Consider the following 27,470-nt stretch of genomic DNA (forward strand, 5'->3'; position numbering starts at 1 on the left):
CTCTCTCTCTCTCTCTCTCTCTCTCTCTTTCTCTCTCCTCCCCTCCCCCTCCCTCCCTCCCTCCCTCTCTCTCTTTGTGGGGTGGAGGAGGATGTCTTTCCCTTTGTTGAATTACACTAGGTACAACATTAAAACAAGAACAAAAGGTATTGCATGGATCAAAAAAAAAAAAAAAAAAGTTCAACCAAATCCAAAAACAAACAACCCCTTTCTATATTGTATTCCTTCCTTCTGAATATAGGCGGAATTAACTTTAGTAATTAAATTTAATTAAAATTGAAATATAAATAAGCTATCGAGAATTTGAGAATTGATTATGTGCCTGGAACTATATGAACATTTTCACACCCTCAAACCCACTCACAGACATTTCATTTTAATTCCACACAAATTCAGTAAAAAAGCAAATTTAGTCATGTGATAGCTAACACTTTTATAGTAGCAAAATGATGTGTCGAGACCTAGGCTTCACTTATACCAATCACTTATTAGGCATAGAGCCTAAGACAGGTTAACTCATCTCCTCATGCGTCAGATCTTCCTATGCTGAAGAAATGATACAGTGGCCAACTCATAGGAATGCTGTGAGGATGTCTTGACTATCAAAGGAAGTCATTTTTGTTATAGTTCACAAGTAATGAAAAAGAAGTTGTAAGAGATTCTCACACTTGCCCAATCGCAGCTAAGTGGCAGGATAGAGATCTGGATAGGCCTGTTCTTCAGGAGGGTACAGAATAGTAAGAAACTAAAAGAGGAAGCCAGATGTATCTTTCCCTAATTTAGAAGTGGGATGTAGGGATACTCAAGACTGCCCAATAGTAAAGCTAGGCGTGGGCTTCCAACTCAACATAGTGCATTGTTCCTGGAGGGAGAGATGAGGCGAGAAGGAACATAGTTTCTAACACACAGAATAAACCACTGTCTTGCTGTGGTGACTAATCTTGGTTGTCAACTACATTACATCTTGAATCAAATAAAACCCAAGCTCTGGGCTCTCCTGTGAGGGGATCTATTAGATTATTTAAAACGAGAAGACCTACCTTCAATTTGGGCTGTGCATTGTGGCAGCCTGCCTAAAAGGACATGGAAGAAGGAAGCCTTGCTTTTTGCCTGTTTGCAACTCTCTCATTCTCGCAAGCTCAACTCTCCTGTTGTTGACTCGTTTCCTTGCTGGTATTAAAACTAGATTTGTTTGCATTCTAATGTAGACTGAAGTTGAACAGCTCTCCGGGAACTGGCCAGGACTCCAGGACCAGTGTGAGCTGTTGAGTCAGCGGCCTCATGGACAGAGCAACTATAGGATTCTCTGTTTTTCTTGTGATGCAGCTATTGCTTGGATTACCTGGACCAAATCCTATAAGCCAACCTAATAAATACCCTTTTAATATAAATATGTATTCATATTTACCCTACAAGTTTTATCCTGTTGGAGAACCCTGATTAATACAATGACTTTCACATAACTAACTGTTAAAGAATATCAGATGTAGAATGAGCTTTCAAAATTAGGATGATTTAGTTACTCACACACACACATCCTTTTTTTTTTTTTTTTAACCAATTTCACTTAGTATGTGTAGACTTGCTTAAAATAACCAGAAAGAAAATAATGATATGGTATGGAAACTATAATCATATAGTAGATTTTTAAAAGTTCCATAGAACATCCCTATTTTTAGATAACAAATATATGAAATGTCTTCTAACCAATTTGTTGTATACAATCAAGTAACAAGTTCTTGAAATGTTGCTTACAGTCCAAATAGACCTTGGGATGGGTCCAATCGAGGAGTTTATTTGAGAAGTTACTGTGGGAATAACTGAGACCATTAACTGTATGTTTAGATAGCACTATACCCAATGTCAAACTTAAATTAAAATCAAATACAATGTTTAATTAGCAAAAGAGGATTGATTCTTTTTTCCTCTATGAGTGAATGGTTGCAGGCTTGATAATCTCCTACATAGGCAGCTCAAATGACATGGTTGCTCATATCTCTTCTTTTTTTTTTTTTTTTTNTTTTCGAGACAGGGTTTCTCTGTGTAGTCGTGGCTGTCCTGGAACTCACTCTGTAGCCCAGGCTGGCCTCGAACTCAGAAATCCGCCTGCCTCTGCCTCTCGAGTGCTGGGATTAAAGGTGTGCGCCACCACGCCCGGCCCGCTCATATCTCTTCACAGAGCAGTTCTCCATGGCAAAAAGAACAAGAGTCTCTAATTCCCAAATTAATGTTTTTTTTTTTTTTACATAATAGTCACCCAAGTTGAATGTATGCTCATAAATAATTTCTAATAGCTACATGGATTTTTATAAATCCTCCTAATAGAAAAATGTGCACTTACTCAGAAATTTAGATTTTTTTAAAGCAATAATTCAACATAATAAGATTCAAATGCACCTTCAATCAATATAATGTTTATTCAGTATTTATTCACTAAAGGATACCCCCAAATAACTTTTATAGACATGCAGGCATATCTCTGCTTGATTTATATACTGCCTATGAAGAATAAGCTTTAATTTCAAGAATTTTAGTATAAGTGTGGAGAGCAAACTCATGTGCATTCCCGTGAGTTTTTATTTTTTTTTTAATTCCAAGTAACAGAGTAGATACTTGGGTTTGACTTAAAAAAAGTCACTTAGAAACTTAGACTGCTGTTCACACTCAACAAAATCTTTCACTTTTCAAAATGCAGCACTATAGAATTTCAAACAAAATAATACCACGAGAAGTAAGGAAATGAGCGTCCTGTCTACTGTTTGTGATTCCCAGTCACATATTGAAGCCAGATGTCTTAACTTGCTGAAACACTTAGCAGTACTTTAATTCTTTTTGAGGTCAGGGTATTCTAGGCTAGTTAATGTTAAATTTTTACGAATTCTTTGAGAGTTTTGAAAAAAAGTGTATTTTTATCATATTCAGTCTCAACCCCCTGTCTGCTAACTCTTCCCACACCTACTCTTTATGGTGCATTTTCTTTTTAGTTTTTTATTTTTTAAATAACCAATCAGCTCTAATTTGTGGTGATAATATGCTTTTGTTGTGGGTCAGCCTCCAGAGCATGGACAGCGTATGAGCAGTCGGACCTTAATAAAGCTGACCCTTCCTCACCAAGAAGCCACTGAGTGCCTATACCTCCTCCCGTAGAGGTGGGGGTTCAGGAACTCTTTCCTTTTATCATGTAAAGATGCTTTATATCCACTCCATCAAGAATATAGTCTACCGGTCTAGAGGACAATGTCACAGTGCTAGACAATGTCACCATAGTTTGTTGTCTGTCTCATTTCTTTATCCCTAAACTCAGTGTGACTGATTGGAACAATCTTATCACCCTTTAAAATGTCTTTATTTGATGCTTCAAACCCAGGAGATACAGTTTAGATCTTACCTGAATCTGTTATATTTCATACACACACACATACATACACACACACACACACATCAACTTCCCTACTTATTTTTAGAACTAGTTCTGTGTTTAAGTCATTAAACCCTAACAGCCAAACACAAGAAAAATGCATTTAGGCACTGAATAATAAAGCAACGAACTGTTATTTCTGAGAAAAGAGAAGAAACAACGCTGGGAGTAGCTGCAGCTTCTAGGCTGTACCACTAGAGAGAAAGCTGACCAAGCAAAGGCCCAGCAGACACCCTGTCTGTACAAATGGCACTGGTTTTGAACATCCAAAGAAGCTAACATTTGCAGGAGCAAGCATAATGTGCTGAGAATGGGAATTCTACATTGTGAACTCTAGAGCTGTGCAGAAGAATGTGTGAAGCTGGTGTTGATAGGGGATGTGCACAGGAAAGAAATCAAATCATGCTGGGAAAGTGCATCACTGAAGACATCTAGGAGGAAACACTTTTAGACCTCACAGAAACCTTAAACTGTTTAATCGCTCTGACTAGAACTTGAAACTCAACAAGGCTTTTGGCTTATCAGAAGCATTGGAGGGAGGCTGATTCATCCTAGGCTTAAGGTTTTGTAGCACCATCCACAAGAAAATACATAAGCAAGACTCATAAAGGTCAAAATGGTCAGTGAATAAACAATGCTGGGTAAATCCCAACACTCTTTAAAAACAATACAACAAAACCTACAATTAACTATATCTAAATACCCAGAAAATGCTGGGAATGAGAAATACAGCTGGAGGGTTTATAATAAGATCCAGTCCTTGCTATAAAACTATAGTAATTAAGACACTGAAATATTCAGAAAATTAAATAAGGAAATAGAAAAGTCCAAAAACCATGAACATGAGACCAGCTACTCTAAAAAAGGAATTAAGCTAATTCGATAGGAAGGGAGTCCTTTCAATAAATACTGTTGGAAAAATTAGACATTAAAAAAGCAAATTTAATTTCCTCACACTAGATAAAAATTGATAGTAAATGTAATATGTTGGATCTAAATTTAAGAGGTAAGATAAAATTATAAATCTTTGCAAAGAAAACAAACAAAAAAAGGGAAATCTATACATTTAGGCAAACAAATTGTTCCAAAGAAAAGTATAAGAAACTGGATCTAGAAAAGAATGATACACTTGTTCAGAAATCCAAAAATTAGATGAAGATACTAAGTACAGAGCTAGCTATATTCTCGGCTTATGTGTGTGTGTATGTCGTGTGTGTATGTGTGTGTTAAAGAACATATATTTACAATACACAAAGCTTTTATAATTAATTTTCATGGAACACATTCTCAGAAGGAAAGTGAGCAGCAGATTTGTAACAACTCCTTAACAGAATGCATATAAATGTCAAACAGTTGATTAAATAAGCAACCCAATGCCTACCATTGTTACGCATAAAGAATTGCAAAAGAGAGAAGCAGAGATACATAACAAACTAAATAATTAATATTAAAATAGAATTGTCTGTGTTGGCAAAGATATGGGGTATTCTTAAGAGAAATTAGAATTTAGGTTTTATGAATATACTGCTAACTCCCACACTAATGTTCCTAGCAAAGTTACTAATGGATGCTCCAAACTGCCTATCAGTATAAACAAATTAACAGGATCCAGTAGAATATATAATGTATTGTTATTATTAAGCAACTAAATTGAACAAACTTTGGGTATATGCAATAGGATGGATAAACTACAAATGCAAAACAATAAGAGTGAGAAGACAAATCACATTCTCTTCAAGGTAAGACAAAGCAAAATATAGAATATTATTCCATTTTCATAGAGGTGAGAAAATCTGCAAGCCACACTATTAAAACAATGCAGTGGTACCAGGAGGTGTGAAGGCCAGCTGATTTTCAAGCAAGTGGCAGCAGGGATTGCAATTGTTGGTAAAGACTCATCACACTGTAACTAGATGAGTTTAATCTCATTTAATGAGCATTTCACAAATGAGTTGTAAACAGCAAATAACCAAATAAGCCCTAAATGCATTAGCTTCCTGAAGTTGTCCTTTCCCCATGACTCCTATGGGATATGTGTGTCCTCTCCTAGCCTGTCCAGACTAGCGCCAAGAAGCCATCCTTAAGCCTTCTCCCTATTGCCTCTAAAGAAAAGGGTTCAGGTAAGCTTAAGATGTCTATACTGAACCCCACACTACAACCTCATTGAAGCCACAGGGTCCTTCTAGGGCATCTTAGAATATTTCAATAGATGTCTTATGGCTGATTCTTCCCTATTGACACTAAGCAAGGATCTAGTTATAACACTTTCTATAGTCTATCCATAGGGGAAAGTGAGGATATTTGCAAGCTCAAGGTAGCTTATTTGGCTCTTCAGATTCCTTTTAATCACTTCTTGAACATTAGAACCAAGTTAATTTGGTACAATTTTTATAGCGTTTTTGGATATTAATGTTTTAGTCTCTTTTATTTTACAGTTATATTTTATTATGTCAAAGAATGAGAAAGTTTGTTTGGGGTTTTATTATAGATTTATTTGTCCTTTTCCTTCTATTTTTCTAAGTATCATAAATTCAATGAGTAAATGTCTCTGTCATAGTAAAATAAAAAAAATAATGACCTGTGTCTTTAAAATAGTCTTTGATAATTCTGTTATTTTGTGAGGTGTTATTGGTTTGAAATACACAGTTACAGACCTCAGCTGAATGAAAACTATAAGAAAATGTTCAGAAGATAATGACCCACTTACCTTACAGCCGGTGACAATGCTGTGGCCCCAGGTGTTGGGAAGACACTCAGAACACTTTTCTCCAGTGGTATTGGGTGGGCAAATGCATTGACCAGTTTTTGGGTCACAGTTGTTGCCCAGATGAGAACAGTCACAAGCTTCACAAGAAAAAAGAGGGAAAGCAAAGATGAATCAAAGGCAAAATTTGATATAAAATGCCAAATTCTTATTGCATTGATTTGCTTCTTCCTATTTTTAATACCATGTCTAAGGATCCATGGGTATGTGAGGTGCCTACATTGTTATTCATACCATGGTATAGTATGTTTCACAAAAGTGTCCCATCAATAAATGTTCCATTTCGTTTTGTAATTTCAAACTTTTAGCACTTTCAATTTCTCTATAAAGTAAGCGATGTTACCAAATTCCCTCTTATCCATCTTTTATGTAGATACTATGAAATATAATGTTCTTTATCACAGGTTTATTGATTTGTAGAAGCTGATAGTTCTTTAATTAGAACAACTGCCGGGAGCCTCTCAGCCTGGAGAGGGTAGTGGTTTGGGGACAGTGTAGGACTCTGGTGTGGCTTTAAATTCTCAGGGTCTCAGGACATTCTAGCTCTCTAACTATACTGAAGTGCTGATGATGACTTCTGAAAAGTACTAAAAAAAAACTGTTCTTGCTCTTTCTAAGGGTAAAAAGCTCACTTAGGCGATTGACACCTGTAGCCTAACAGTGGGGGATTAAATAATGTAGCCTTTGTTCTATCTCAGTAGAACTGTACAGCTCTTTCAGCCTGCTAGTCTGGAAGTTGCAGGAAATAAAAGGGACACTCTGAAAAGAGATTACAGCATTTATTACTAAATGCTGTAAAAAGTTTTTTGGGAAAGCTATTTAAGAAACAGGGGAAAGTAGAAATATCCTAAGCGGGGCAAGGGAAAAATTCCTTTTTGTCTCCTCTTTGTCTAAGAAGTGCTCTGTCCAAAAGTATTCTCTTTAGCTCAGTTCCTCCCACTCTTCTCTTTGTCCTCAGCACTTAAACATTTTTCAGAATATATGATCACGTGGTCAAAGTTCATCACAAGTTCACACATAAAAATCAAATCATAAGTTGAAATAGAAGTTTACAACAGAGAATGTTTATATGCATATCCACTAGACATATATACCTGGCTAAACATTCATCACCTGTCACAGCTCCACAGGTTCACTAGGAGTTAAGAACCAAAATTAAGTTATTAGTGAAATTTTGTATAAACTCAATCAATATTTATCTTCTGTCCTAACACTTATAATAAATCATTAGACCCCTTTTTATGACTTTGGTTCATTGTTTAACAACCTCTTGAAATGTGCCCTGGTTACTATCTAAGAGCAAATAACTGCTGACATATGAGAGATTAACAGATTTCTCATTGCAGTTTTGACTATCAGACAAGGACCTAATAGCAGTCCCACTATAAAAGAGCTTAATCATTGATATAATTTTAGGAATTCTTATAGGATTATCATTGAGAATTAAGAAGTCATCTATTTATTTATATAGCATCACTACAAGACAGTACATCATTGTAGATATGCAGAGATCTGCTCAAAAGGGGTGGGCTAATACCTAATGATTGTTATATATATTTAATAATAACAGGAAAAGCATATTAATAGCAGGATCTTTTCTAAAATGAATTCTCTTGGGCCTTGTCTATAGAGTAAATCTGTCGCAGATCATAATCTGAAGCAGACCATCTCAGGAAGATCACCTGCTAGTTATTAGCTTGTCCTATGATGGCTCTTGACAAACAATGAGAGGTTTCAGTCTCTCTAAGGGAATGGATACTTGTACCTTGTGGTCCAGGGACCTTAGGGCTTTATGGGGCAGAATGGGGAAGCTTGGGTGAAAGATTCCATCTAAGGTCTGGTTCCCTAGAGCCTCACAGCTGTAAATCCTGAAGGATCTGAATATGTTGGCCTTATTGTCAGGAGATCCCTAACTACATAAAGGTGTTAGTAAAAAAATCAACTTTTCTGTTCCATTTCTTGGCTCACATGAAGCTTTTGGGTCGTCAGCCCTTTATTCTGTACCCCAAGAGAATGAAAAGGGAAAGGGAGGCTTCAGGCTGTTTCTTGCTGATAGGGCAGAGTCAGGTTTTTAGGGTCTGTCCCATGGTCTATTGGAGGAAAGGGTGGTTGATTTTATGTGTTTATTCCAAGTTTATTTCTACTTTTTTTTGCTATAAAAATTAATCTTTTCTTCCATATAACATCAGATTTCATTAAAGCAAACAAATGTGGTACTTAAGTCTAGTGCATTGTGCATATAATTGTAAATAACATAGTGTATTTCAGTTTTATATATATTTAAAAATAATTCCATTGTAAAATTTTTAAAGTAAATTATTTCTAAATTGTCTTACTACCCTATTTAGTTATTTAATTCCCAAGTTTTTTCTTACCATAAACGAATTATAGTATTATGAATTTCCTACTTCTTTTATATTCTCAAAGAAGGTAAGAATTAAATTTGAGAAGATCTTCAAAGCCTACCATGAGAAATGATGCACACCATTTACTGGGTCAACTCAATCCAACTGCTAAGAATACAGTTAGGCACAGTACTTAACAAAATATTATAAGACAAGAAACAATAATACTCAAATTCAAACTGAAGATCAGTGTTATAGGATAGCTTTTTACTGGTTAGTTGATGGCTAACCTATTTTAACTGAGTCAATTGAGGTATTTGATTAATTTAAAATCTAAAGTGTCATATTTATTATTACTCAAATTGTTTTATACCAGCTGTGAATGCTTAGCACAGTGCTTGACATAGAATAATGTCAAATAAATGCCAGTGGTTATTGATACTGTTTTGCTAATGATAAGCTGATAGATTTATTTATACATGACATTCATTAAAAAGAAAAATAGCATTATGTTTAAATTTATGTGCTAAGAAACATGGTGGTACATCTGAATCATTATTTGAAAATAGAAATTTGCTATGTAGAATTTTGGTGTAATCATAGAAAGATCTGAGCAATGAATTAGTTTTCTCTGCCAAAGCATAATGTGTACTACAATTAAAACTATTAATAAAGATAATGACAGGAAATATACTTATAGCCATCATCTCTCATCATTCTAAATCCATCATTAACTCAGTGAATTCCTATGAATCCTCTTGATATAGATACTTTTTATATAGTAAAATATAAATATACGTAAAAGCTGAATTTTGCAGTGGGAAAGCATAATCAAATTACATTGCAAAGATCATAAAATTCTTTCCTAAGTGGGCCACCAGATACATATTCTACACAGGATATTTGGTATGAGTAATACTCTCCTTTTGTAAGGACTCCCATGGATCTGGAATCACCATGCCTTTCTGGGAGTGTCTACTAGGGAGTTTCTAGTGATTATAAGCTGAAATAAACCCTTTGTTCTACAAGTTGCTTTTGGTCATGGTGTAGTAACACAGCAATGGAATTCCTAAATTAGATAGCTCAGTATTAATTCATATTATGTTAAAATATTACTGAGAATTGTGCTTAAAGAGCAGAATATTTTTAAGTTGTTCTTGATAATTTTTAGGGCTTGTAGATATTAGCCTAGAGATCACACACAGTTATTAGAAGATCTTTAACACGTCAAACATGACTTAAAATGGCTTTCTGATAAAAGCCATATGCCTAAAATTTGGAAGATAATCTGAAAGATAGTGGTTCTTTAAATCCTTTAAAGTGTTATTTTGATTCTAACCTAAATTTGCAATAATGGTCAATGAAACATCTTAAAATGTAGCACTGGGGCTGTCAAGAAAGTATAAAGGCAACAGCTGTCAGTCAATGAACTTAGCAAACAGAGGTGCAACTCCTTTTTGTGGTTGTTGTAATAGCATCAGTTCTAAATTAGTGATATATAAATCAAAGCTTATTTCAATCTACTTTCTCACCTAGTGTGCTAATGTGTGTGTGTGTGTGTGTGCTTGTGTGTGTGTGTGTTTAGTTCATGATTTTTATGAAAGATCTGGCTCAACATAGGACAAACACCCTTTCAGGCCATCATGTTAGAAACTCCTATCTGCATTTCCTCATGAATTAAATACCAAGATACAACCTGTTTCTCTTGTAGAATGTCAAGATTTCTGAGGCAACTTTCATACAAGTATGATTTTTGTACTAGAAAAGCAAACAAACAAACAAAGAAACAAACAACCCAAGAACAAACTTCTTGGTCCTATTTTGTGGTAGGAGAAGAGATGTCTTGGTTTAAAAAGGAGAGTAAGCTAAGATGACACTGGCATAGAGTACCCTGAACATTTGAATTTAAAGCTACACCAGTCATGGGGACAGAGGGCACAGACAATAGGGCACATCTGGATCGGGATCTGCTGATGGCTGTTCAGTACTTACAAGCCTGGTTACACGCAGTGTTGCCAACTGCACTGTGTTCTGTTATGTATTAAAATTTAATGTATTGGTTATTTTAAATATGCTGCATTGCATGTTTGTTTTCCACACGCATTTTCTTTAACATATCAAATCATTAGGAGAACTAGGACTATAAAATCCAAGAATGGATATACAGGACATTAGTTTCATTCACAGACCTATGCAGCCTCCTTCTTGGAAGTTGAAGTAGCCATGGGCACAACGGTCACATTTCTTCCCTGCTACTCCAGGCTGGCACCAGCACTGCCCACTCGCTTCACAGTCAAACGACTTCGACCCAAAAGAATTGCAGTTGCAGGGCAGACAACCCCTTCCCAGTTGCAGGCCAAAGGTTTCAGGCTGGTATGGAAGAGAAAAGAAAGCAGTTGAATCTCAGCAAGCTAGCTGATAGCCCAAATCTAGACGGGGCAGTCGTGAAGAACCCTTGGTCCACCAGGCTTGTGTGGCATTGACAACCATCTATTACTCAATAGATTCCTATTCCTTTATTTTGACAATGTGAAAAGCATAGCTACTTGGAAATGTTATCAAAATTGTATCAAAACAGGCAGTGTGTTTTTAATCTTAGTCTTAGCAGCCATTATGGTCTTCCTTGGTTCCAACACATTATGAAATGGATTACAGGTCATATTTCTGGTTTTAAATTAAAGTTTTTACTCACTTTACTGTTTATATACTAAACTGAATTACTTCTAAATTTTGTGAACTTATTTAAATTTTTTTTTTAATATTCAGTACTCTAGACATCAAAACCAGTTTGTGAAAAAAAATCAATTCATTATATTAGAAAGGCAAAGCCATATTTTTTATATCCAAGTTTGAAGCTGTAGATCTCACATCTACTGGTACCACATCACCTTCCCACTATGGGTGGGAATTCATTCTTAGAATATATGACATTCTTGGAATATATGTTATCAGGCCCAGGATAACTCTGACTGAAAAGACTGGCGGATCCAGGGATCATCACTAGTACTAGGAAAATGAAGAGCATATTTCCTACTTAAAGCACACTACATTTTTTTATAAATATAAAGTATGTCACATTATTATGGCATTTTAATCTGGAAAATTACTCTCAGTAATTACTTCTTTGTCAAAATAATTTGTATTTTGGAAAATTAAACTTCATAATTACTTCTTGGTAAAAATTAATCTTGCAATTTATTGGGAATCACCCAAAGAGAAATGGATAAGCTTTGTTAGATTTTTAATATTATTGTCAGCAGTGTTAGAAATTTAAAAAATTAAAATTACACTGAGAATTAGACTTAATATGACTAGCTAAGAATAGTTGCATTGTTTAAAATGTACAATGAGTTGATTGAATGTGATAATCATGTTAATTTTTACTGCTGGCTTTATTTTAAGTTCTAGTTATAATTCAAATTTATCATATTAAACTGAAATTATATAGCAGTAACAATAATGAATATTTTTGAGATTAAATTTATCTATAAAAACATAAAACTTTTTATTCATAAAAATCATTTCAATGTAAAACCTTTAACCTTAGAGAAATTATCAGCTATCAGAACAATGAGTAAATAACAAGCAAGCTCATTATACATTTTACCATAGCATGTAGTTGTGGCAACACTCAAATCTTCACTGTTAGAGACACACTACATAAATTATATTTTAATATACTAATGTTACAAAATGAGAAGCAATTAAGTAAAATCTCTTTTGAAGCAGTTTTAATGATAAGAATATATTTGTGACCCAATGCCAAGTAAAAATTCTAAAAAGCAGCATACTTTATATCTAGACTATAATTTCAACTATATAATGTGCAATCACACTCACACAACCACAAACACACAGTTATACAGACATATACATCCAGAAACATGAAACACAGACACACAATAAGATGCATGCACAGATACACACATGCATGCACTCACATCTCCCCACATACCCAGAGACACATATACAAACACTGGCATGCATGAGCACTTGAGTACAGATGGTGGAAATTACAAAAGAGGATGCTGGAATCTCTGGAATATAGCTGGCTGTGAGCCACCCAATGGGGAGGAAACTTTTGAAAGTGGAAAGATTTTGTACTTTTGTGTCAGTAAAAGTGAGAATGTGTTTCTTGTGTTTGGTGTGCACATGAGCAAACTCATCAGGTAGAAATGAGCAAATTTTTAGTTAAAATGAAATGTCAGGCTCATGTTACTTAACATTAAGTTAGCATCTTCATTAACTAATTGCATTAGCTCTTAGTTCCTTAGAAAACATCACTTTTGATACCTTAAGTTCCCTTCAACTAAATTTATATTTGGTTTGTCCATAGACATGCTTTTGAAAATAGTTTACTTTATGTGTACAAGTATTTTGCCTGCATGTATGTGTGTGCACAACAGTGGTGCCTGGTACTGCGGAGGCCAGATGTTGGTGGTGTTGGATTCTCAGGAATCAGGAATGAGATTTACAGAAGACTGTGAGTTAGGTACTAGGAATCAAACCTGGGTCCTCTGGAAGAGCAGTCAATGCTCTTAACTGCTGAGCCCTCTCCCCAGTCACCACAACTCACTGAAAAGTTACACACTCGAAGTTTTAAAAGCTTAAAAACACCCATTTTTAAAAGTCAAGGCTTTAGTCAGGCATTGTCTAATTCTTACATTAGCAGTTTACACACTTAGTGACCAGTTTGCACACTTAGCGATCACAATTATTTGATAAAAGATCTCCAACACAATTCATCTGCAGCCCAGGAACACAGCATGCTCATACAGTCAAGCAGTGCCTACCGGCACAGGGGCTGGATAAGCTCCCCGAGGGCACCCGCTGGAGCTGCTGAAACCCCACCTCCGAGGAGGAGACCCCAGCACCTGCTGTGCTCTCTGTGCCTCTTGATGGTGCACCTGCCTGCTGAGGCTGCACTGTTTTCCTACAAAGCCTGATTTACAGATACATCTTCCCATCACATCACACTGCGGTGACACAGAGCCCAGGGGACTGCAGTCACAAGACTCACAGAATCGCTTCGCTGGGTCCCACCAGGTACTGAGCTTGAAAACCCAACGGAAGGGAAAACAAGGAAACAAAGCAGAATGACCATATGGTATTATTCAAAAGACAGAGGCAGGTATATCTTGATACTTTCTACTAAAGCCCAGCCTAAAGCCTGAAAATTACTTGGTTGGTGTGAATAATAAAATGTATCTAGGGAACAGGAGCTAAAATCCACAGGCCTAATGCACCTGCCTTAGGCAGGGTAGGGCCATCATTGTAGGAAGATACGGAGAACAATATTCCAATTAATGGGATACTTCATTTTTATCCAGCGGATACATCTAAAATCATCTTGAAAATTTTCACTAAATAGAATGTTTACTCACTGAAACTAACTTTTTAAATGACAGAACTTGAAGGGGTGGTGTTCACTCACTAACTTCAAAAGGAGTTGCAGATTTTAAACTCCCCCAAGGTCAATTATTTTACCTTGCATAAAGTAGAATTAAACCTATGTTATTTGTTGAAGAAATACTTAAATTATAGCAATCACTATATAAATTCGAAGATAGGAACATAGGTCAACTGCAACGTTGAGTTTTCTGTTTGAGAAAAGGTTTCAGTGAGTACAAATATTTCATCTTCAGAAGTAAATAATTCTGGACCCTTTGTTCAATATGAGTATAAAATCCATCATTGAAAGGAGGTGCGGGTGAACCTTACCTTACACTCGTCACAGTGCCGCCCCTGCACATTGGGTCTGCACTCACATTGCCCAGTTCTAGTGTGACAAATCTCTGAGAAGGAGCCATTGATGTTACAACGGCATGCTGCAAAAACAAGATACACAGGCAGTGAAAATAAAATCTTACAGATGGCAAATATGGATCAGGTAGCCCCCATCTGAAATGCCTGTGACTAGAAGCAGCTCAGATTTGAAACTTATATTAAGTTTGAAATATATGTGTAGGCTTCTCTGGTTGAACATTCCTAATGTAATAATACAAGATTTGAAGTGCTGAAAATCCGTATGACAGTTGTTAAAGATAACTGTAGCCATGGAAATATCAACAGCTGGGTTCAGTATTAGAATATCTTCTAATGCACTGGGTACTCTTTCAGGCATTCAATTATTTAATCCCTGCAATATCTCTACATATTGTAGACATGCTCAGCATATCATTCTACTTACATATAAATACAATTAGTATTATGAGCTTGAGAATAAAGACAATGGAACACAAAGCAGCAATGATATCCAATATCACATGTGTGGTAACTGTTATAGCAGGTCCCAGAATCTGTTTGAGCTATAAGTTCCCCATTTCCAGGTTCAATGTTTTTACCTTTTCTTAGACACATTGGGGTGATATCTAATTCTCATATTCTCATTATATATAAAATATACCCTTGAAGCAATTTTTAGAAATTATCAGTATCGATAATCCCTTCCAGGTTCAATGTTTTTACCTTTTCTTAGACACATTGGGGTGATATCTAAATCTCATATTCTCATTATATATAAAATATACCCTTGAAGCAATTTTTAGAAATTATCAGTATCGATAATCCTCTTGACACAGCATTGATGTCATTTTTAATAAAACATTTTCAATATGATATTATTAGTGCCAGTTTTTTTCTCATCTCCAATAAGAATAAATTTAAATGAATATTTATCCCTTGTATACTATAAAAGCATTTAAGAGAACATAATCTATTAAAAATGAAACATATATGCATATATAATTGCTAAAAAAATTCACTTTTATTTTACAACTTTTATTCTGTTTCCAAAGGTAGGAAACATACTTAACTTCAGTTACTTTTATCATTTTTTGCTTTAGAAAAGTTTTATAAGGATATTCTAAAACATATACTATATAAATCTAAAATCTGATTTAGTTCTCAGATAGAAGTAGTAATTAATGACTTATTCTGTTTTTAATGGTATACATAATTTGCACTGATAACAGAATAAAGTGGCAGAGGAGATGGCACATAAGTGTGTACAATATCACAGTTTATGAATTCATTGTAAATAGACACAGTGCCATCTTCTGACATTACTCTGTTGATTTGGTTCCAAGTTCTATCACTCTAAATTGTTTTTTTGTTTTCATTTTTTTTAATGTATCCCTCTTCCATCAACACTTGGCCTTCTCAGTGACTGCCAATTTGAAGCAACAGAGAATTTGGCCCAGTTAATTCACCATTCCTTTTTTTCAGTCAAGAGCCCTGGAGATTGATCCTGGATAGTCTACAGGTGGAGTGTAAGAGCAGGATGAGAAAATAAATCTTCATTGAAAATTCACTTTCCTGTGGACATGAAAATTGTTCTGCATATTATAACTTTAGATGAATTTCTTATGTATATTATACATAAGCTTTGCAAATTTCAAGTTATTTAGAATCACTAACTTTACTCCTTAAAAGTAGGAACTACAAAAGTAAATTTACCATAAAGATGGTGGTAACTGATCAATGTCATCTAAAAATAACAAAAGCAATATTAGAGTTTATAAGTATCCATGAAAATATAACAAATAGGGCACATAACATAGTTCTGAATACTAGTGAGAAATCCATGATATTTATCTTGACAAAAATAAAGTTCTGTTTTAGTCAGTGTGTGTGTGTGTGTGTGTGTGTGTGTGTGTGTGTGTGTGTGGGCATGCACACGTGCACGTGTGTGTATACACACATGCACCTGCTTTAAGATGGTCCCATTTTGTAGCCCAGGCTGGCCTAGGACTTGGTGATCTTTCTGTTACAGCTTCCTGAATGTTGTGATTACAGTATTTAGCACCATGAGTTGTGAAGTTAATATGAATGAAGGCTTACTCTCTATGCATAGAGGAGATATTATACCCCTGAAAATTATAAAAATATTCAGTAAAATATTTTATAGGCTTTAAATCAATTTATATGCTGAAGAGCGTTAAAAGTCACAAGCAGACCTATATTTCATGGCAAGCTGTTGATGATTCCTATGTTTAGTTGTTGCTGTTCTCCAATTTTTCTGTCATGATCTCACAGAACTTCATGCCATGGATCGTAATAAAATGAGTGGAATGTCCTTAGCTTTGTGGAGGGAGTTATTAGAAGGCATAAAAAAAAAGTCATGAAATGGGTTAACTAGACCTAGAATTAGTGAGGCTCCAATATTTATGACTACATGGGGACTACTTCTAAAGACTGACAATGGAAGGAATCTCCAGGATCAATATCTTATACATCCCCTGTAGGTGTTACATCCATTAACTCCCACAGAAAACGCAAGGCCCTTTGCATATGGGGGGACCATTCCTAGAGTCAGACAGCTAGAGACTAAAACTCCCTGGTATGCAGCATGAACAGAAGACATTCTTGAGTTCCCTGCTGTTCCCCAGAAATGCTGTGTTTCCACAGTGTTTAAAGTCACTCTAGCCTTGTGGGAAATTTTATTTTAAAAGTCAATTTGTGATTTTAAAAAAATGCCAATTATTCCAGAGAATGACTTGTTTTGACTTAACAAATTATCGTTCTGAAAGGGCAAAAAGCTAACACTCAGCATCTCAATTTCAGAGAGAAACATCTCTCCTTTCATGATGGGTCTGTGCTGCTTACAGCAGAGAAAACAGGCTGAGTTTCCTTTGCTTGCTGCAATTCCATAGCTCCTGGACGCACCTCAGCATCAAGTCTCTTATTACAGCATTAATTCCACAGAAATAAACTATTGTTGGCCTCATAGCTCTCTTCCTAAGGATTATAACAGTGAGGTCAATCATCACTGTAGATGACTGTTGAGTAAACCATCAGAACCCTGATGTGGATTCATACTTTTGGACTTGTTTTCTTTTGCATATTGTATTATTATAAAACAACTGCAATATCTGAGTATCACTGAATTCTCTACCTAAGGAGGAAAAGATCAGAAGAGGAGTATGTTGTTGCAAAAGGCCTCAAACCTCTGAGAAGCATTCTACAAACAATTCAAGACTGTGAGTTAAGCAACTCAAACAACAGGTGCCATTCTGTAAAAGTATTGCCATGTTTTTACCCTTATAAACTAAAAAGAAACAAAAACGTGCCAAGTCTTCATATGAAAGCAAAACCAGCTAACACCTGCTGATAGATATTATGCAATAAATAGAGAAATGACTTATTTCAATCAAACAATTAAGTGGATACTAATGAAAAAGTCCAAACAAGCTGTTATCATTTCTAAACATTTTTGTTACAGATTTCAGTTCAATTAAAACAAAATTTCTTTGTAGACATAAGTGTAAATATGTGCATCCCAAGAAAACCAATATTCAGCAATATGACAAGTTTTAAAGGATTTATGCTTATTCATTACTATAAGGAAGTATTTTGGAGCATGCAGACTTTGTATCTTCATGGGCATCCATCCTCCACGTATTACAGATAATTTCCTAGTCTCCAATCCCCACTTGAGCGAGAGCTCATCATCTCCCTTGAGGTATCATACATCAATTCTGTCAGGGACATCAATAGTTCAGGACTTACGTTGACAGTTCTTTGCATTAACCGCGTCTCCAAAATACCCATCAGCACAGAGCTCACAGTACCGGCCTGTTGTACCCGGCTTACAAATCAGACAGGAGCCAGACAGGCTGTCACAGCTGCCAGGGATGGAGTAGTCAAGGTTGTCATTGCATTGGCATGGCTGACATGATCCTCCAGGTACGGAAGGTTGTCCAAAATAGCCTTCTGCACACCTAAGGTGATAATTTTCCAACAGTGAGATTTTAGTGGGTAAGGACAGGGGAGTGGGGGAGGGGAGGGGAACCCAAGAATGCCACACAGAGCAATGTTTACATTGCTTTCATATTCTTCTGTCAGGATAATGTCTTTTCCTCTTAAGCGCTCCCTTTCTCAGGTGCAGAGTGATCTTTAAAATTGCCTTTGTTATAACTGCAGTATAGATACAAGATTTAAGCTTCCCGTTTCACTTATAATTAGATTTCGGCCACACACACACACACACACACACACACACACACACACACACACACCTGTCACTGACATTGAAGACGGGACCAAAGCATAGCATGCATTTGTGGCTGACACTCTGAAGGAATCTAGGTTCACACTAGAGAGTCTTTATAATATAACACATCATATGTTTCCAGCTCCAGTTGGTTGTTCTCTTTCCACATATATAAGGTTCATATGCTTGTTGCTGTTGTTCTTATAGCAAGAACTTGTTTTAAGGAAACAAACTCAAATTCAACATTTATCAAATAGAAATTGTGACTCAGAAAATAATGTCACTTGGCTAGGAGCTCTGGGAATCTCTGAATTAATAACAAGTTTGTATACATTTGCAAATAGATTAAGATGGTTGTTTTCAATGGAGTCCTTATTCAGGAGGAGTCTACTTTGGAATGTCTGCCTGTTATGATAATGAACAAAAGGGCAAAGCTGAGAGGTTACCTAAATTCACACCAGAAAATTCTAGGTCTTCATAAAAATAAAAATCACGCCAACTATATTTATTTGAAAAAAAATCCCACATAGGTTTATCATTTATAAACTGTGGCAGGGAAACTATTTATGACTTATCCTATCTATTTGTCCCTGATGTACATGTTTTAAAATGCTGCTCAATGGTACTGATGCTCAGATTCACATTTACCAAGATCTCATTTCTATTCAGCTTGGTCCTCTCAGTTACATGGTCTCATGCTTTGTATTAAGCCACACGCCTTGGTGGCTGGAGAGATGGCTCAGCAGTTAAGAGCACTGACTGCTCTTTCAAAGGTCCTGAGTTCAAATTTCAGCAACCACATGGTGGCTCACAACCATCCCTAATGAGATCTGACATCCTCTACTGGTGGGTCTGAAGGCAGCTACAGTGTACTTAGATAAGAACAGAGCTAAACAAAGAATTCTCAACTGAGGAATAACAAAGGGCTGAGAACTTGAAAAAAATGTTCAACATCCTTAATCATCAGGGAAATGCAAATCAAAATAACCCTGAGATTCCACCCCACACCAGTCAGAATGGCTAGGATCAAAAATTCAGGTGACAGCAGATGCTGGAGAGGATGTGGAGAAAGAGGAACACTCCTCCATTGTTGGTGGGATTGCAAACTGGTACAACCACTCTGGAAATCAGTCTGGCAGTTCCTCAGAAAACTGGACATAGTACTACCGCTAGATCCAGCAATACCTTTCCTGGGCATATACCCAGAAGATGTTCCAACTGGTAATAAGGACACATGCTCCATTATGTACAAAGCAGCCCTATTTATAATAGCCAGAAGCTGGAAAGAACTCAGATGTCCCTCAACAGAGGAATGGATACAGAAAATGTGGTACATTTACACAATGGAGTACTACTCAGCTATTAATAACAATGAATTTATGAAATTCTTAGGCAAATGGATGTATCTAGAGGATATCATCCTGAGTGAGGTAATCCAATCACAAAAGAAGTCACTTGATATGCACTCACTGACAAGTGGATATTAGCCCAGAAACCTAGAATACCCAAGATACAACTTCCAAAACACAAGAAAATCAAGAAGGAAGACAAACATGTGGATACTTCATTCCTCCCTAGAATATGGAATAAAATATCCATGGAAGGAGTTGCAGAGACAAAGTTTGGAAGTAAGACGAAAGGATGGACCATCCAGAGACTGCCCCACCTGGGAGTCCATCCCATAATCAGCCACCAAACCCAGACACTATTGCATATGCCAGAAAGATTTTGCTGAAAGGACCCTGATATAGCTGTCTCCTGTGAGGCTTTGGCAGTGCCTGGCAAATACAGAAGTGGATGCTCACAGTCATCTATAGGATGGAACACAGGGCCCCCAATATAGGAGCTAGAGAAAGTACCCAAGAGCTGAAGGGATCTGCAACCCTATAGGTGGAACAACAATATGAACTAATCATTACCCCCAGAGCTTGTGTCTCTAGCAGCATATGTAGCAGAAGATGGCCTACTCGGCCATCATTGGGAAGAGAGGCCTTTTGGTCTAGCAAAGTTTATATGCCCCAGTACAGAGGAACACCAGGGATAAGAAGTAGGAGTGAGTGAGTGGGTGGGTAGGGGAGCAGGGCAGGGACAGGGTATAGGGGATTTTTGGGATAGTCCCCTATATTTGAAATGTAAATGAAAAAAATATCTAAAAAAAAGTGGGAAAAAAAAGCCACACTCCTCAAAGAGGAAGTGAAACAGTGTTAGAAGGCCATGGACAGTTTACCTCTGTTATCTGTGGCATCTTACAAAATAAAGTACTCTGCAGCAAGGATGGAGAGTGAGAGGGAACAGGAGCTCTGTACGAGAATATCATTAACTTCATGGTATATAATGCTTATGTTCTGCTAAGATGCAGAAATATACTAGAAAGAGGCTATCATTTGAAACACAAGTGTTTGAACTCCAATATGGGGTAGGAGGGAAAGCATTAATAATATTATTAGGTCAACGTTGTTAATTGATACAGATACATTTATCATTCTAAGTTTATTGAAGCTTTTTAAGTGGCAATATAGTGAAACAGATTTGAGGTTTTATCACCATCTTTTAAAAATTTTAAATTATATTCACAAAATAGTTTATAAAATTATGAAAGCTGCCAGGTGGTGGTGGCGCACTTGGGAGGCAGAGGCAGGTGGATTTCTGAGTTCGAGGCCAGAGTGAGTTCCAGGACAGCCAGGGCTATACAGAGAAACCCTGTTTCGAAAACCTCCTCCCACCAGAAAAATTATGGAAGCTGTATATTCAGAGATTAGAAGAATATTCCTACTAATTATTATCATCAATTATTACTTACAATATAGACAATGAAATGACACTGTAGTGCATAAAATTTCCTCACAATTACTTCTGGAGTATTTTAAAAATAAATTATTAAGGATATATTTTTGACTATTAATCTGATTTTTACCTTATTAGATCTTTAGATATAGTGATAATATCTACATATATTCACATTTCATTTGCTTATCCTAAGAGTGCCTTTGGCCAGTTAGAATGGGTTCTACACCAGATATCACCAAACAAAACAGAAGCCTATTACTTTAATCTTGCTTCCTGCAAAATGTCTTACTGACTCCAAGAAAGATGGAACTATTTAATAAAATATTAGACATTTTTTAACAAAGATACCAATAATAAGTCCAAATTCTCCTGGAATTGAAAATATATGCAGAAAATTAAAATGAACAACTAAACAAGCATCTTCCATTTCAATTTCAGGATATATATATATATATATATATATATATATATATCCTGAAATTAAAATTATATGTGTATATGTATATATAAATATATGGAAAATGTGTGAACATCCATGACAACTCATGAGTTGTCATGAGTTGTCTTGAGTAAAGTAAAACTATTTTCTTCCTCCAAGTGCATAGTAACATGTGAGCAACTTCTTAAATATTTAATTATTTGGTTTTTATTACTGGTGTGTGTGCATGCATATATGTCTGTATACATGCGATTGTGAGTGTGTGTGTGTACAGACTAGATTTTAAAAAGAGGTAAAAAATTGAGGGATGGGGCCACCCACCCATCTCAAAATTTTCAACCCCAAATTGTTCCTATTTAATGGAAACACAGGTTCAAAAAATGGAGCAGAGACTGAAGAAAAGGCCATGCAAAGACTGACCCACCTTGGGATCCATCCCATCTTCAGACACCAAACCCTGACACTATTTTTGATGCCAAGAAGTGCTCCCAGACAGGAGCTTCATATGTTGGTTCTCTGAGAGGCTTTGCCAGCATTTGACTAAGACAGAAGCAGATACTCCTCCCACCAGAAAAATTATGGAAGCTGTATATTCAGAGATTAGAAGAATATTCCTACTAATATTCCTACTAATACAGCCAGCCATCGGACTGAGCCTGGGAACTCCAAAGGGAGAGTCAGGGGAAAGACTGAAAGAGCTGAGGAGATTGCAAACCCATATAAAGAACAACAATATCAACTAACTGGATTCTCCAGAGCTCCCAGGGACTAAACCACCAATCAAAGAGTACACATGAGTGGGTCCATAGCCCCAGCTACATATGTACCAGAGGATTGTCATATCTGGCATCAATGGGGGGCGCTTGATCCTGTGGAGGCCTGATACCCTAGCATAGGAGGGATGCTAGAGGGGTAAGGTAGAATTGAATGGGTGGATAGGGGAGCACCCTCATAGAGGTAAAGGGAGGGGGCATGGGATGGGGATTTGTGGAGGGGAGACTGGGAAGGAGGACAACATTTGAAATATAAATAAATAAAATAACTAATAATAAAAGGTAAGAGGTAGAAAGGTTCCATTGCTGATTAAAAAGTAATCCCAATCATAGAGAATGTTATTCTGCATGTCAATTAATCATAAGAATTATTGTTATTACTTTTGTGTCATCTAATTAAAATTACTAAATATCATAGTCCCATAGGTCTTTCCAGACTCTCAGATTTTCTTATCAGCACACTGATTCGAATATGGAATCTCTGACCCTCTCATGTTTACCAGCAATGCAGTGTGAAGACTGTAAAAAACAATTTGTAGGATTTCTTGTTAAATTTTCAGATGATATGATAGTATACTTAAGTGACCCCCAAAAATTCAACCAGAGAACTCCTAAACCTGATAAACAGCTTCAGTGAAGTAGCTGGGTATAAAAATTAACTCAAACAAATCAGTGGCTTTTCTCAACACAAAGGATAAATAGCCTGAGAAAGAAATTAGGGAAACACCACCCTTCAAATAGTAACAGAGAACATAAAATACCTTGGTGTGACTCTAACTAAGGAAGTGAAAGAACTATATGATAAGAACTTCAAGTCTCTGAAGAAAGAAATCAAAGAACATCTCAGAAGATGGAAAGATCTCCCATACTCATGGATTGGAAGAATTAATATAGTCAAAATGGCCATCCTGCTGAAATCAATAAACAGATTCAATGCAATCCCCATCAAAATTCCAACTCAATTCTTCACAGAGTTAGAAAGGGCAATTTGCGAATTCATCAGGATTAACAAAAATTCTAGGATAGAAAACACTATTCTCAACAATAAATTAACCTCTAATAGAATCACCATCCCTGAACTCAAGCTTTACTACAAAGCAATTGTGATAAAAAAAAAAAAAACCTGCATGGTACTGGAACAGCAACAGACAGGTAGATCAATGGAATCAAATTGAAGACCCAGAAATGAACCCACGCACCTATGGTCACTTGTTCTTTGACAAAGGAGCTAAAACCATCCAGGGTAAAAAAGACAGCATTTTCAACAAATGGTGCTGGCTAAACTGGTAGTTAGCATGTAGAAGAGTGCAAATTGATCCATTCTTATCTCCTTGTACAAAGCTCAAGTCTAAGTGGATCAAGAAACTCCACATAAAACCAGAGACACTGAAACTTATAGAGGAGAAAGTAGGAAAGAACCTCAAAGATATGGGCACAGGGGAAAAATTCCTGAATAGAACAGCAATGGCTTGTGATGTAAGATCAAGAATTGATAAATAGGACATCATAAAATTGGAAAGCTTCTATAAGAAAAAGACACTTTCAATAAGACAAAAAGGCCACCAACAGATTGGTAAAGGATCTTCACCAACCTAAATCTGATAGGGGGCTAATATCCAATATATACAAAGAACTCAAGAAGTTGGACTCCAGAAAACCAAATAACTCTATTAAAAATGGGGTACAGAGGTATACAAAGAATTCTCAACTGAGGAATACCGACTGGCTGAGAAGTACCTAAAAAATGTTCAGCATCCTTAATCATCAGGGAAATGCAAATCAAAACAACCCTGAGATTCCACCTCACACCAGTCAGAATGGCTAAGATCAAGAACACAGGTGACAGCAGATGCTGGCGAGGATGTGGAGAAAGAGGAACACTCCTCCATTGCTGGTGGGATTGCAAGCTGGTATAACCACTCTGGAAATCAGTCTGGTGGTTCCTCAGAAAATTGGACATAGTACTACTGCAAGATCCAGCAATACCTCTCCTGGCCATATACCCAGAAGATGTTCCAACTTGTAAGAAGGACACATGCCCTACTCTGTTCATAGCAGCCTTATTCATAATAGCCAGAAGCTGGAAAGAACCCAGATGCCCCTCAACAGAAGAATGGATACAGAAAATGTGGTACATTTAAACAATGGAGTACTATGCAGCTATTAAAAACAATGAATTTATGAAATTCTTAGGCAAATGGATGGATCTGTAGGATATCATCCTGAGTGAGGTAACCTAGTCACAAAAGAACACACATGATATGGACTCATTGATAAGTGGATATTAGTTAAGAAACTCAGAATTCCCAAGATACAATTTGCAAAACACATGTAACTTAAGGAGAAGGAAGACCATAGCGTGGATACTTCAATCCTTCTTAGAACAGGGAACAAAATACCCATGGAAGGAGTTACAGAGACAAAGTTTAGAGCAGAGACTGAAGGAATGACCAACCAGAGACTGCCCCACCTGGGGATCCATCCCATAAACAACCACCAAACTTAGACATTATTGCAAATGCCAACAAGAGCTTGCTGATAGAACCTTGATATAGCTGTCTCCTGAGAGGCTCTGCCATTGCCTAAGAAATACAGAAGTGGATGCTCACAGTCATCCATTGGATGGAGCACAGGGTCCCCAATGAATGAGCTGGAGAAAGAACCCAAGGAGCTGAAGGGGTTTGCAGCCCTATAGGAGGAACAACAATATGAACTAACCAGTATCTCCAGAGCTCCCTGGGACTAAGCCACAAATAAAAGAATATACATGGTGGGACTTGTGTCTCTAGCTGCATATATAGCAGAGGATGGCCTAGTCAGTGATCAATGGGAAGAGAAGCCCTTGGTCTTGTGAAGGTTCTATGCCCCAGTATAGGGGAATGCCAGGGCCAGGAAGCATGAGTGGATGGGTTGAGAGCAGGGGAAGAGGGGAGGGAATAGGGAATTTTCAGAGAGGAAAGTAGGAAAGGGGATAACATTTGAAATGAAAACAAAGAAAATATCTAATAAAAAATAATTTACATGAGTATAAAAAATATGGACATCCTGACTATACTTTTTCCTATTCATTAATTTTTCAAGTCAAATCATGGCATTTTCACAAAATAACCTTTAAATGTAAACGTGAATTCAGATCACACAACAGTTCCATAGCTGAGTTGCTGCTGCTGCTTGTTTAGGAACAATATTATTTATTATAGGAAGGGAAAAAACCAAGGAAAATGAATGTTAGTTGAAGAAAACAAGGAGAATAGGAAAAATCAATGGAATAGGACCAATAGACCTCTGCCTCATTCTGTCCCATCATTCCTATGGAATAGGATCGATGGTCCTCTGCCTATCTCATTCTGTTCCATCATTCCTTAATGAATTTTCTGTTATCATCTGAGACATACATTCCCATGCCCCCTCTTCTTAAATACTTAAAAAGAAGAACAGAAAAAGCAACAGAACCATTTTATATGACATTATTAGAAACAAGGAATTGTATTATTCTATGGTCTAGGCCCAAGAACTATATATTTACACATCTATCCACAGAACAACTAGAGACAGACAAGAGTTAGAATCAAAGTCTTTTCACTCTGGTGGAGCTGAACGCTGGTAGCTGAAGAAGTGATAGTACCTGGTTCAAGACTGGAACGATGGCAGCCTTTTAGAGAGAACTACATCAGCACAGGAGGAACCTGAAGTCTAACCGGGTTGCCTGAGATATGTGCTATGGTCTCACTGGGTCCCATTCAGCTAAATGCTGGCTTGCTCACAAAGTGCCTGTGCTAAAACCTGAAGGTACTGGTGAGGCAGTGGGCTGAACTGGACACCTGACCACAGCCCAGAAGTTGCACTGTCAAGAAACAGTTCTTGGGCACAAAATATGATGCTAGATCCAAAAGCCAATTGCTTCCTCCTCACAGTGCATGATCACTTGTGAACAGCCTCCAGCTGTTACAATTCTGGTAACAGTGTGAAGAAAGAGGAATGAGTCTCTCTGCAGCCCAAACCCAGGGACTAATGATCAAGTCTTGGACAGGAAATGTTTGCAGCATTGTACTTTAGGGTGAGTGGAATTCATCTAGATTAATATCTTTCTGAATTAGAGAATATATAAATGATGTTTTTGATTTTAAATGAATAAATAACCTCCATTTATATCTAAAATGAATCTTTTGGTTAAAATTATAGGTGAACTTTTAAAATATTAAGCCTTTGGAGTCGATTACCTTCCACATTTTCAGGGGTATTTGTAAGTATTCTATGGGCTTCTCTCTCTTCAACTAGTGAGCTCTCAGTATTTGTCATTTGGGGAGAAGATGGGGTTTAAGGAATGTGAACATCACATTGTTTTATATTTTCCTATAGTTATTATGCCATAGATTTTTGTTTGTCTCAGCAACAGATACTGAAAGCCACTTAATACCTGATTGTCATTGACACTTGATTAGCTTTCTGGTCTTTATTTTATGCTCACTGAAACCCTTCATGCTATTTCTTTCTGCTTTTCTAAATAATAAAAGCCTAGAATTTTAACAAAGAATCATGATAAATGTGTCTTCCTTCCTCTCAGTATCCTAACTTTATTTTCTTTGTAAAACTATACTCAGTGAAGAAGCTACACGACTTTCCAAGCTATAGCTAACACTTGAAATCTTAAGGAATATCATCAATAATTTGATACTTTGTTGTCACATATTACCTTTGTTGGTTGGTTGTGTTGCTTAAATGTTTCAATTCCTCAGTTCAAGAAACAAATCCGTTTTATATTATATACTGGTAGGAAAGACAGGAAAAGTGGAATATAGGGAATTTCTGGACTTTGGGTTGTGGTTTCTTGTGTCTCTCCCCTCTTGTAAGTCTTGCCCGAAAAACAAAAGTAGGGTGATTCTTCATCAGGGTATAGAGGAGATGGGCACGAAGTTCATGTCCTGTCCTATTTACAGATCTATTGGCTTT

General features: G+C 36.6%; 1 protein-coding gene across 3 annotated transcripts in view; it reads right to left on the reverse strand.

Moving 5' to 3' along the window:
- Lama2 (laminin subunit alpha 2) overlaps positions 1-27,470 on the reverse strand; it is a 601,578-nt gene that overhangs the window by 207,004 nt on the left and 367,104 nt on the right. For 2 of the 3 annotated variants that reach the window (XM_029482896.1, XM_029482895.1), the window contains exons 19-23: positions 18,038-18,249; positions 14,249-14,355; positions 13,321-13,581; positions 10,717-10,897; positions 6,126-6,262 (exon numbers count right to left, since the gene is read on the reverse strand). In XM_029482896.1, the coding sequence (XP_029338756.1) occupies positions 6,126-6,262; positions 10,717-10,897; positions 13,321-13,581; positions 14,249-14,355; positions 18,038-18,249 (898 nt within the window). The remainder of the gene's footprint in view (positions 1-6,125; positions 6,263-10,716; positions 10,898-13,320; positions 13,582-14,248; positions 14,356-18,037; positions 18,250-27,470) is intronic. The other variant, XM_021173596.2, reaches the window with a different exon arrangement.

This window comes from Mus caroli, chromosome 10 (assembly GCF_900094665.2).
Source record: "Mus caroli chromosome 10, CAROLI_EIJ_v1.1, whole genome shotgun sequence".
NCBI classification, from domain to species: Eukaryota; Metazoa; Chordata; class Mammalia; order Rodentia; family Muridae; genus Mus; species Mus caroli.